Source organism: Lipotes vexillifer, unplaced genomic scaffold (genome assembly GCF_000442215.2).
Source record: "Lipotes vexillifer unplaced genomic scaffold, Lipotes_vexillifer_v1.1 scaffold2653, whole genome shotgun sequence".
NCBI classification, from domain to species: Eukaryota; Metazoa; Chordata; class Mammalia; order Artiodactyla; family Lipotidae; genus Lipotes; species Lipotes vexillifer.
The window spans coordinates 297,343-310,421 of NW_006774392.1; the positions used below are offsets into that span (position 1 = coordinate 297,343).

The window sequence follows — 13,079 nt, forward strand, 5'->3', positions numbered from 1 at the left end:
GGAAAGAGACTTTTTGTATCTTTAGAGACCAAATGACTGGCATCTTACTTCTCTCCCAATTTGGCTTGAAAAAGTGTGGGTATCTGGGCAGTAATTGTGCGGTGATATCACCACCCAGAGAAAAACACTCATATTTCAGTGTCATCCTCTCAGACTTTGTTCCCACGTATATCTGTGCATGTACATGTTTGTTTTGTTTGTGTAGTTTTATTAAGCACAGAAATAGTTTTTTTTTAAAGAAGTAAACAATTCAGTGATACTCGTTGCATTTTCAGTGTTGTGCATCCACCACCTCTATCTATTTCCAAAACACTCTTACTATCCCAGAAGGAGACCCTGTACCTATTACACAGTCACTCCCATTCTTCCTCCTTTTCCCACCTCCCCAGTTACCTGGCAGCCGCCAATTTTCATACTCTCTCTATGGATTTACATATTTTGGGTATTCCATATAAAAGAAATCACAATACAGTCAGCATTCCTTATCTGCAGGTTCCACATTCACGGATTCAACCAACTGCCAGTCAGATTTATATCTGCAGTTGGTTGAATCACAGATGCAGAATCCGAGGATAGAGGGAGCGCCAACTGTACTCTGCCATTTTGTATAAGGGACTTAAGCATCTGCGGATTTTGGTATCCGGCGGGGTCCTGGAACCAATCCCCACAGACAACCGAGGGACGACTATATATGACCTTTTGTGTCTGGCTTCTTTCACTTAGCATGCTTTCAAGGTTCATTCACGTTTGTAACATGTATCAACTTCATTCCTTTTTATGGTGAATAATATTCCATTGTATGGATAGACCACATTTCACTTATCCATTCATCGGTTGATGGGCGTTTAGGTTGTTTTCCATCTTTGGGCTCTTATGAAGAGTACTGCTATAAACATTGTGTGTACATATATTTATTTGGGTACTTGTTTTCAGTTCTTTGGTGTATATACCTAGAAGTAGGGTTGCTGGGTCATATGGTAATTGTATGCCAAACTGTTTTACATAGCAGCTGCACCATCTTACCTTCTCACCAGCAAAGTACAAGGATTCCAGTTTCTCCAAATCATCACGAACACTTGTTATTTTCCATTTTTTGGATTATCGTCATCCTTACAGGTGTGAAGTGGTACTCACTGTGGCTTTGGTCTGCATTTTCCCGATGATTAATGGTGGGTTAATGTCTTTTCATGTGCGTATCGGCCATTTGTTTATCTTCTTCAGAGAAATGTCTATTCAGGTCCTTTGCCCATTTAAAATTGGAGCCTGTGCTCTGCAACGGGAGAGGCCACAACAGTGAGAGGCCCGCGTACCACAAAAAAAAAAAAAAAAAAAAAATTGGGTTCTTTGTCTTTTTGTTATTGAGTTGTAAGAGTTCTTTAGATATTTCCGTTACTAGATGCCTTTCAGATATATGCTTTGCAAATATTTTCTCCCATTCTGTAGGTTGTCTTTTTACTTTCTTCATGAAGTCCTTTGACGCACAAAAGTTTTAATTCTGACAAAGTCCAATTTTCTATTTTGCTTTTTTTTTAAAATTAATTTATTTTTGGCTGCATTGGGTCTTTGGTTGCTGTGCGTGGGCTTTCTCTACTTGCGGCGAGTGGGGGCTACTCTTTGTTGCAGTGTGCGGGTTTCTTAATGTGGTGGCTTCTCTTGTTGCGGAGCACGGGCTGTAGGCATGCGGGCTTCAGTAGTTGTGGCACACATACTTAGTTGCTTCGCGGCATGTGGGATCTTCCCGGACCGGGGCACGAACCCGTGTCCCCTGCATCGGCAGGCGGACTCTCAACCACTGCGCCACCAGGGAAGCCCCCAGCGCCATTTCTTGAAGAGACTAGTCTTTCAGCTATTCATTGTATTTGTTGTATTATTTTCACTATTTGTTGGAAGTTTTTCAATGGGGGTGAATGGTCTTGGCACACTTATCAGAAATCAATTGGCCATAGACACTTGGGTTAACTTCTGAGCTATCTGTTCTATTCCATTGGTCTACATGTCTGTCCTTAGGCCAGTGCCACGCTGTTTTGATTACTGTGAATCTGTAGTAAGTTTTGAAATCGGAAGTATGAGTACAACCTCATAATGCTATTTTGGCTATTTGGGGCCCTGTGCAATTTCATGTGAATTTGATGGTCTGCGTTTCTATTTCTGCAAAAAAGGCCATTGGAGTATTGATAGGGTTTGCATTGATTCTGTACATTGATTAGGGCAGCATTGCTATCTAGTCAATATTAAGTCTGTAAACATGGCTTTTTCCTTTTATTTGCTTTTTAAATTTCTTTTAGTTGTATTTTGTAGTTTTCAGTGTACCTGTCTTTCATCTTCTTGGTTAAAGTTTTTTCTAGGTATGTTATTCTTTTCGATGCTGTTGTAAATGGTATTGTTTTCTTAATTTCCTTCTCAGATTGTTCAGTGAAGGTGTATAAAAAAATGGCTGATCGTGTTGCTCTTATACCTGCAGCTTTGCTTAATTCATTTAACAGTTTCTTGTACATTCTTTGGGGTTTTCTATATATGAGATCTTGACCTCTGTGAATAGACGTAGTTTTACTTCTTGTTTTCCAGTTTGGATGCCTTTTGTTTCTTGTTCCTGTGCCGTTGCTCTGGCTAGAACTTCCAGCACAGTGTAGAATAGCAGTGACAAAAGCAGGCATCTTGTCTGGTTCTTGATATTGGGAAAGCTTTTCACTCTTTCATGACTGAGTGTCTTGGTACTTGTGGATCTTCATATACATTCTTTACCATGTTGAAGGGGTTCCGTATTTCTGGTTTTTCTGAATGTGTTTTAATCATGAAAGTGCTTTGGATTCTGTCAGATGCCTTTTCTGTGTCGAATGAGATGATTTTGTGATTTTTCTCCCCTTCATTCTACTAACGTAGTGCGTTGCATTCCAGGATTTTCTGTTGATGGATTGACTGAAGTATACTTGGTGTACGATATTGTGTTAGTTTCAGATTACAGCATATAGTGATTTAGTGTTTTTTGCAGATTATATTCCATTATAGCTTATTACAAGATAATGGGTATAATTCCCTGTGCTATACAGCAAACCCTTGTTGCTTATCTATTTCATGTATAGTAGTTTGTATCTGTTAATTCCATACCCTAATTTGTCCCTTTCCTCTTCTCACTCCCCCTTGGTAACCACAAGTTTGTTTTCTATATATGTGACTCTGTTTCTGCTTTGCCTTTACTGTCATTTTTCTTTTTTTTTTTTTTGGTTCCACATATAAGCGATATCATTACCATGTTTGTCTTTCTCTGTCTGACTTACTTCACGAAGCATAATATTCTCTAGGTTCACCCGTGTTGCTGCAAAGGGAAGTATTCTCTTGTTTTTTGTGGTTGAGTAATATTCCATCGTATGTATGTACCACATCTTTTTAATCCAGTCATCTGTTGATGGGCCCTGGGGTTCCTTCCATGTCTTGAGTATTGTAAATAGTGCTGCTATGTTCATTGTTATCTTTCTGGATTAGAGGGTTTTTTTTCCAGATATACCCAGGAGTGGAATTGCTGGGTCATATGATAGTTCTGTTTTTAGTTTTTTAAGGAACTTTCGTACTGTTCTCCGTAATGGCTGCACCAGTTTAAATTCTTACCACCAGGGTTGGGGGGTTCCCTCTTCTCCACATCCTCTCCAACATTTGTTATTTGTAGGCTTTTTGATGATGGCCATTCTGACAGGTGTGAGGTGATAGGTGATTGTGGTTTCGATTTGCGTGTCTCTAATAATTAGCATTGTTGAGTATCTGTTCATGTGCCTGTTAGCCATCCGTATGTCTTCTGCCCATTGTTTGATCGGGTGGTTTGTTTTTGTTTTTGTTTTGCGGTACGCGGGCCTCTCACTGTTGTGGCCTCTCCCGTTGCGGAGCACAGGCTCTGGACGCGCAGGCTCAGCGGCCATGGCTCACGGGCCCAGCTGCTCCGCGGCATGTGGGATCCTCCCAGACCGGGGCACGAACCCACATCCCCTGCATCGGCAGGCGGACTCTCAACCACTGCGCCACCAGGGAAGCCCGGGTTGTTTGTTTTTTTGTTGTTATTGAGCTGTATGAGCAATTTGTATATTTTGGATTTTAACTCTTGTCAGTCTCATCATTTGCAAACATTTTCTCCCATTCAGTAGGTTGTCTTTTCATTTTGTTAATGGTTTCCTTTGTTGTGTAAAGCCTTTTAAATTTAATTATGTCCCATTGGTTTATTTTTGCTTTTATTTATTTCGCCTTAGAAGACTGATTCAAGAAAATATTGCTACAATTTATGTCAAAGAGTGTTCCGCCTATGTTCTCTTCTAGGAGTTGTTGTTGTTTTAAAATTTTTATTTATTTATTTATTTATTTATGGCTGTGTTGGGTCTTCGTTTCTGTGCGTGGGCTTTCTCTAGTTGCGGCGAGAGGGGGCCACTCTTCATTGCGGTGCGCGGGCCTCTCACTGTTGGCGGCCTCTCTTGTTGCGGAGCACAAGCTCCAGACGCGCAGGCTCAGTAGTTGTGGCTCACGGGCCTAGTTGCTCTGCGGCATGTGGGATCTTCCCAGACCAGGGCTCAAACCCGTGTCCCCTGCATTGGCAGGCAGATTCTTAACCACTGCACCACCAGGGAAGCCCTCTTCTAGGAGTTTTATGGTTTCAGATCTTACATTTAGGTCTTTAAGCCATTTTGAATTTATTCTTGTATGTGGTGTGAGGGAATGTTCTAATCTCATTGTTTTACATACAGCTGTCCAGTTTTCCCAGCAACACTTGTTGAAGAAACTGTCTTTTCTCCATTGTATATTCTTGCCTCCTTTGTCATAGATTAGTTGACCATAAGTGTGTGGGTTTATTTCTGGGCTCTTTATTCTGTTCCTTTGATCTATATGTCTGTTTCTATGCCAACACCACACTGTTTTGTTTACTCTAGCTTTGTAGTATAGTATAAAGTCTGGAAAGGTTATGCCTCCAGCTTTGTTCTTTTTCCTCAGGATTGCTTTGGCAGTTCTGGGTCTTTTGTGGTTCCGTATAAGTTTTAGGATTATTTATTCTAGGTCTGTGAAAAATGTCATGGGTATTTTGATAGGGACTGCATTAAATCTATAGCTTGCTTTGGGTAGTATGTTCATGTTAACAGTATTAATTCTTCCAATCCAAGAGCATGGGATATCTTTCCATTTCTTTGAATTATCTTCAGTTCCCTTAATCAGTGTTTTATGGTTTTTAGCATATAGATCTTTTTACTTCCTTGGTTAAGTTGATTCCTAGGTTTTGTGTTTTGTGTTTTTGGGGGTTTTTTTTGGGGGGGGGAATGCAATTTTAATAAACAGGATTGCTCTTTTTACTTTCTCTGTCTGATATTTCATTGTTAGTGTATAGAAACACAGTAAATTTCCATATATTAACCTTATATCCTGCTGCCTTGCTGAATTCATTTATTAGTTCTAATAGTTTTTATGTGGAAACTTTAGGGTTCTCTATATAGAATATCATGTCATCTGCAAATAGTGATAGTTTTACCTTTTCCCTTCCAATTTGGATGCCTTTTATTTCTTTTTCTTGTAGCTAGGACTTCCAATATTATGTTAAATAGAAGCAGCAAGGGTGGACATCCCTGTCTAGTTCCTGAATTTATTGGGAAAGCTTTCAGTTTTTCACTGTTGCGTATTATGTTGGCTGTGGATTTGAGGTAGTCGGCTTTTATCATGTTGAGTTATGTCCCCTCTGTACCCACTTTGGTGAGAATTTTTATCATGAATCGTTGAATTTTGTCAAGTGCTTTTTCTGCATTTATTGAGATGATCATGTGATTTTTATCTATTCTTTTGTTAATGTGGTGTATCACATTGATTGATTTTGAACCATCCTTGCAACCCTGGAGTGAATCCAACTTGAGCGTGGTATCCGTAGTATGTATTGTTGGATTCAGTTTGCTAACACTTTGTTGAGGATTTTTGCATCTATATTCATCAAAGATTTGGGGTTGTAAGTGTCTTTGTCTGGTTTTGGTATCAGGGTAATGGTGGTTTCATAGTATGAATTTCAGAGTGTTCCGTCCTCTGCATTTTTTTGGAATAGTTTGAGAAGGATAGATTTAAGTTTTTGTTTTTGTCTTTTTCTATGTTTGGTAGAATTCCCTAGTGAAGCTCTCTGGAACTGGACTTTTGTTTGCAGGGGGTTTTTAAATTATAGATTGTATTTCACGTCTAGTGAACGGTCTGTTCAAATTGTTTCTTCTTGACTCAGCTTTGGCAGGCTGTATGTTTCTAGAATACTTGTTCACTTGTTCTAGGTTGTCCAGTTTGTTGGCATATAACTGTTTGTATTCTTTCATGATTTTTTGTTTTTCTGTGGTTTCAGTTGTTTCTCCTCTTTTCTTTCTTATTTTGTTTATTTGGATCCTCTCTCTTTTCTTCTTGGTGAGCCTCGCTAGAGGTTTATCGATTTGGTTTATCTTAAAAACAAAAAGAGCTCTTGGTTTTATTGATCTTTTCTATTGCTTTTTTGACGTCTTTTATTTCCTCTCTGATCTTTATTATTTCCTCCTTCTGCTGACTTTGGGTTTTGTTTGCCCTTCTTTTTCTCATTCTCTTAGGTGGTAGGTTATCTTGTTTGAGATTTTTCTTGTTTTTGTGGAAGGCCTGTGTTGCCATGCGCTTCCCTCCTAGAACTGCTTTTGCTGCGTCCCATAGATTTTTGTAAGATTGTGTTTCTATTTTCATTTGTCTCAAGGTATTTCTGATCTCCTCTTTGATTTCATCATCAACCCATTTGCTTTTCAGTAACATGTTGTTTAGTCTCCATGTGTTTGTTCTTTTCCTGTTTTCCTTTCTATGGTTGATTTCTAGTTTCTTACCGTTGTGGTGAGAAAAGATGCTTGAAAATATTTCTGTCCCCTTAAACTTGTTGAGGCTTGTTTTGTGACCTAGTATGTGTCTATCCATGAGAATGTTCCACGCTGGCTTGAAAAGAATGTGTATTTGGTGTTTTTCTTATTTAGTGTCCTGTAGATATCTATTAAGTACAGTCGGTCCACTGTGTCATTTAGGACCTCTGTTGCCATACTGATTTTCTGTCTGGATGATCTGTTCATTGATGTAGGTGGGATGTTATAGTCCTCTGTTATTATTGTATTCCTGTGAATTTCTCCTTTTACGTCCGTTAATATTTGCTTTATATATTTAGGTGCTCCTGTATTGGAAATGTGTATGTTGACAAGTGTAATATGCTGTTGTATTGATGCCTTTATTGTTATGTAATATCCTTCTTTGCCTTTCTTTATGGTCTTTGTTTTGAAGTCTGCTTTGTCTTTTGTTAAGTATTGCTATGCCCGCTTGCTTGTTTCCATTTGCATGAAATATCCTTTTCCATACTTCACTTTCAGTGTGTGCGTCTGGCCGTGAAGCGAGTCTCTTGTGGCAGCGTATTGTAGGTTCCACGTAAAATTCACTGCTTAGCTGCTGCACGTTGTTGAGGTGCCACGTGTGGCATGCGCTGACACTGTCTTCCCAGTGTGCCCTGTGGCCCCTGTGTGTGCACTGATGGGAGTCTTCACAGTCCCACCTGGATCACATCCCAGGCACCCCGTCTGCCTCTGCGCAGCTAGACCCAGTCTGCACTGATCTCACGCCAGGCCGTGGTGTGGAGTGAGCGGGGCCAGGGCATTTGCCCCTTTGAATTGGGAAGTGCAGGGAGGCGGCCATCACCAGTGCAGGTCTCTCTGTCCTGGTTGTTAGCAAGCCAGCCCGCATGCTCCTCTTGAGTAGAGTCTAGGCTTCTCCAGCCCTCCTGTCTGTCTCAGTGGGCTTCCCAGCAGGAAGGGGACTCCCCAGGGCAAGCGGACACCTTCTCTTCCTGACAGATCCCTCCCAGGAGTGCCGGTCCCAACCTGGTACCTTTCTTTTTTCCATCCTACCCGATTACGTGGAGATCTTTCTTGCAGCTTTGGTTATGGGAGATCTTCTGTGAGTTTCCAGCTAGTTTTCTGTGGGAGTTGTTGCTCGTGTAGATGTGTTTTTGGTGTGTTTATGGGGGGAGGCGAGCTCCACGTCCTCATACTCTGCTGTCTTGATCCCCCTCTATTGGGAGGGCTTGATTTTTGACTCAGTCTCTCGTTATAGGTCTCTTCAGAGTCTCTGTTTTCTCTTGAGTTAGTTTTGGTAATTTGTATGTTTCTAGGATTCATCCTTTTTACTGGGGTCACCTTGTATTTAGTGTAGGGATCATACAGTTTTGTAACTTAAATTTTTTCTTCAGTGACATACTTGTGAAAGGTGGTGACCACGTGTCTTTGTGAGGCACAAGGTCGCTTCCAGAGCACTGTCGTGTACCTGACCTCATCCAGTCTTCCCTGTGGTCTTGTGAGGAGGACGAGGTGGGGATGTTCCGGATGGAGGTTCTAGGTTTAAACCATCATTCAGCCGCCTCCTGGTGCTCGGTTTCCCTGCCGTTTGCATCCGTGCCCCTGTGCCACCCACACACTGAGAAAGTGAGGAGCCAACCAACACTCATATGGTGTGCACTGTGCCAGTTAATAGCGTGTTGTCAGCCACACTGTAGGGGTGAGTTCTGTTTTCCACGTTTTCGCACTGATGCCCTTTTCCTGTCCCAGGATGCAGTCCAGGCATTAGTGATCTTGTTGCCCCAGCGCCCCATCCCCTCCAGGCCGTGGCAGTGTCCCAGTCCTCCTGGACACTCCTGAGGAGTGCTGCTTAGGAATTTTGTAGAGTTCCTCAATTTGGGTTTCTTTGACGTTTTCTCATCCCCCATTTTTAACTCCAGAAGAAACAAGGCAAAAGTAGTTATTTTTGTCAATATAACTGGCTTTTCACAGAAAACCTGCCTCCCTGTTTCTGACTTTTGCTCTTGCTTTCCGAGGAGGGAAAATGACTGTAGTGATTCATGAGGACGCCGGGACCCTGAGGTCTGTGTGGGAAGATCTTGCTCACGTGCTATCCCACTGTTGTTGTTTCGGAGGTTAATTCCCATGAGGAGGCTCCCCATCCTTCCAAGTTCACAGAAGTTTTAGAGCTGCAGCCTCTGGTTGAGATACTCGCTCTGGGGAGGTTGAGTGCACGGGAGGGGTTCTCGGGACTGATGATGATGATGCCTTTTCTCCTAACGTGATATTTTGCTTTATTGTTTTATCACAAACACAACACATGTTGAAAACAGAACAATCAGAAGATAGGTAAGCCGGAAAAAAGAAACAAACACCTATAAACACCCATAACCCAATATGGATGCTTTTCCAAATATACATACATATTTATGTCTGGACACGATTTTTTCTTACAAAAATTAACATAACTCATTAAAAAACAAACATTTCTTTTCCTTTGATATATGGTTACCTTTCCCCGTTTTTCTACAGAGATAAATCTCTACAGCATCATTTTAATAGTGTTGAGGGTTCCAGGCTTCTACTGTTCGACAATTTGGTGGTTTCCCTTTTTTAAACAGGCACCACGACAAACAGCGTGGAATTCTGCGAATCCTTAATTCGTTCCTGAGGATAAGCGTGTTGTTCTTTTTCATCATAGATATTCTTACTGATTCTCCGGGCCCTACATCTCCCTACCCGACTCGTACTGTCTCTACAGCCAATTCCTCTGAAGTTATCAGCAGCGAAGGTGAGGTTCCCGGGGCTTCCAGAGAAAAGAGTAGTTGGTCAGGGAGGAGTGAGAAATTATGAGACTTAAAGCAAACAGATCTGCTCATTAGACGATTTTTAAAAATCAGTCTTTGTGGAGCAGGGTTCCTCTGAGCCCGCCTGGCACAGGCCCTGTGCTGGGAAGACTGGGCGCCTGGGTGGGCATCTAGCAGCCGGGCTTCGCGTGCGTAGAGGCGCCTGCGAGAGCCTGGGCTTCTTCATGCTCTGGTTTCTGTTCTGTAAATGGTAGAATAAAAAGGTACTGGTCATCCTCAGCGGTGTGGAGAGAGGACGGCGAGGACTCGGAGGCCTGCCGTCATCCAGGGGGCTGAACTCTGTACTTCTTGGGGTGCTGGCATATTGTCCAAAATTCGGTCCAGGAGTCAAGTTTAATAATTTCTGAATTCTTAATGCTGTGACTTTGTTTGCAAAATGCCTTATGTGCAAAGTGAGTACTATTGCTGAGGAAACTGAGACTCAGAGGTTACATAATTTATCCGAATCACATAAAAACTGAGAAAGCAGAAGCGGAGTTTGAACCCGGGTTTGTTCCCACATCCTGTGCCCTTTTCCCTGTGCTGCACTTTGTATTGAAAAGAATTAGAGCGTGGCCTTATTTAAGGTGCTGCAGAATGTAGTGACTGCTTTCTTACAACCCTGCAGGGTAGCCAGCCTGTCACTGTGTGAGCCTAGAATGTCTTGTGTGCGCTGGTGTTCCACGCTGGTGAACACACGCTGCTGTTGCAGTGTGACTCAGCCCCGTTAGATGCCAGAGTCTTGACTGTATCATTGGCAAAAAAAGAAAACGCAAAAATTTCCTCTTCTGTTTAAGGGAAAGAAACCTTCCAAGGAGACATCCACAGAGGGTCCTGGATGCTCCTCAGAAACTTCCAGCCAAGTTCCTGGAAAGCCAAGCAAACCAGAGACCAGCAGAGGAAGCAGACGAGAGGACACGTCTTCTGAGAGCACTGGCAGTGCACATGCCAAAGCGAAGCGGGGCAAGGCGGCTGCCATCAGGAAGAAGCAGAGAGAGCCCTCCTCCGGCAGGAAAGAAGAGGGCAAGGCCGGGGGGCAGACGGAGGGGACCCAGAGGCGTTCGCGGGACCGGGAGCGGCGGGCGGCCGCCAGGGTGTCTTACACAGAGGAAAGCGGGAGTGACAAGGCCAGCAGCGGCTCTGACTTTGAGCTCTCCAGCTCGGACGGCCATCGCCCATCCGACGAGGATTCTGAGCCAGGCCTTCCAAGGCAGAGGAGGGCCGCCGCCCCTCAGAGGATGAAGGTGGGGTCCAAGAGGGAGTCCAGGTCCCAGCGTGGAAGCCACCGCCAGCCCCCTGGCTTTCCAGAAGCATCTGTAAGCGCTTCTGGCAGTAAACGTAAGAGAGGCGAGCGTAAGATGCCCGTGGATGGTGAGGAGGCAGACGGCCGGAGAGCAGCTGGTGTGGACCAGTGGCTGGAGGTGTTCTCTGAGCGGGAGGAGAAGTGGGTGTGCGTGGACTGTGTGCACGGTGTAGCGGGCCAGCCCCTGACCTGCCACCAGTGCGCCACCAAGCCTGTGACCTACATCGTGGGCATCGACAGCGAGGGCTGCTTGCGTGATGTCACACAGAGGTACGACCCTGCCTGGATGACGGTGACCCGAAAGTGCCGGGTTGATGCCGCGTGGTGGGCCGAGACCCTGCGACCCTACCGGAGCCCGCTGGTGGAGAGGGAGCAGAAGGAGGACCAGGAGGTGAGGGCTTGCGCACGCGCACCTGCTGGATGCCCAGCCCCGTGTTGTGTTTTTACCTCAATTAATTAACTATCACAGCAACAGTACAAAGCTGGGGTTATCGTAACCTTAATTTTACCAGCTAAACGTTTAGAATCTGAGAGATGAGCCAACCTGGTATTTGAACCCAGGTTGCTCTGGCTTCAAAGCCTGTGTACTTTCAGTTATTGCCCAGTTATAAATTTGGAGCTTTAAGTCAGGTAAGTAGTCCTGAGTGAAAGAGGAAAACACGCAGTAATATAATTGTTCCCCCTTCTCAGCATGTACACGCGCAGAGGTGTGTACGCCAGCACCCCTGCCCCGACCCGGAACACTCAGCTCCCAGGAGGAGGGCTGAGGAGATGGCTTGTCTGTTGAGGGGCGCCCTGGGGGGCGGCTTCTGGAGCAGCAGCGCGTCCCTGAGTCGTGGGACAGCCGTGGGCCCGGAAGAGGGCCCGGGGCTTGTGCAGGGCCGCCCGCAGGGTGGGCAGACTTGCTGGAGAATTATTCTGTTCCCCAGGGCAGGGAGTCGTCCCTGTGCACTGCATCGCTCAGGGTGTGGCTCAGAGGTGACAGGGTCGTGGGAGTCTTGCAGAGCATGTTGTGACTGACCTAGTTCAAGGGCTTGTCACGCAAGCTGGCCAAGCGGGGTCCCTCCTGCTCCCCACTTGCCGCTCCTCCCTTGTCTGTCGGGGTTTGAAGAGGTGCTGCGGGGAAGTGCAGGAGACCTGGTGAGTGGGATGTAGGTGGGAGCAGTGGGGTTGCCTGCGAGGAGCTAGGCTCCCTGAGGCAGCAGGGAGAACAGGTGTTGATCGTAGTGGACGGAGAAGGTGTGAGTGCTCATTCTGGTTTCCGGGGGAGCCGAGCCGCTGAACCCGTGTCACAGAATTGTGGTGTCACTTGAGGCGAGGCCTCCTCCTGAGGAAGGCTCTGCTCGGGCCGGACGAGGTGTCAGAGGGCAGGGCTGACTTTTCCGTTGCTGCGAGCTGCAGGATGACCAGCCCCTGCGGAGCTCCTGAGGCACCTAAACCCTTGGGACAGAACGCCAGGTCACAGCGTGGTGCGGTGGCCCTGGGGCCCCGAAAGCCCCACGGCACCGTCAGTTACCTGGGCAAGTTCGGGGGTCGCCGCCAACCTCCCTCCCTCTCCAAGCACCACGCCCAACGTCGTCTCTCGGCCTCTGCAGTTTCAGGCGAGGCACCTGGACCAGCCTCTGCCTACCGTCATAGGCATGTACAAGAACCACCCTCTGTACGCCCTCAAGAGGCACCTCCTCAAGTACGAGGCCATCTACCCTGAGACGGCCGCCATCCTCGGGTACTGCCGCGGAGAGCCTGTCTACTCCAGGTGAGGAGACGCCCGGCGGCCCGGGATTAGCAGACTTCGCCGGGCTGGGGCTCGAGCTTCACGGTGTGCGCATGCCGTTTGTGGGCAGGGGGCACGGCAGAGAGGTTGCGGCCTGGAAATGAAAACCACGGGGATTAAAAGATCAGCAGGGGGCTTCCCTGGTGGCGCAGTGGTCGAGAGTCCGCCTGCTGATGCACGGGACACGGGTTCGTGCCCCGGTCCGGGAGGATCCCACAGGCTACGGAGCGGCTGGGCCCGTGAGCCATGGCTGCTGAGCCTGCGCGTCCGGGGCCTGCGCTCCGCAACGGGAGTGGCCACAACAGTGAGAGGCCCGCGTACCGCAAAAAAAAAAAAAAAAA

At 45.8% G+C, this 13,079-nt stretch overlaps 1 protein-coding gene across 1 annotated transcript in view; it reads left to right on the top strand.

Moving 5' to 3' along the window:
- Positions 1–13,079, top strand: part of XPC (XPC complex subunit, DNA damage recognition and repair factor) — a 35,471-nt gene that overhangs the window by 15,326 nt on the left and 7,066 nt on the right. The window contains exons 8-10 of the mRNA XM_007449151.1: positions 9,517–9,606; positions 10,459–11,355; positions 12,560–12,720. Of these exons, the coding sequence (XP_007449213.1) occupies positions 9,517–9,606; positions 10,459–11,355; positions 12,560–12,720 (1,148 nt within the window). The remainder of the gene's footprint in view (positions 1–9,516; positions 9,607–10,458; positions 11,356–12,559; positions 12,721–13,079) is intronic.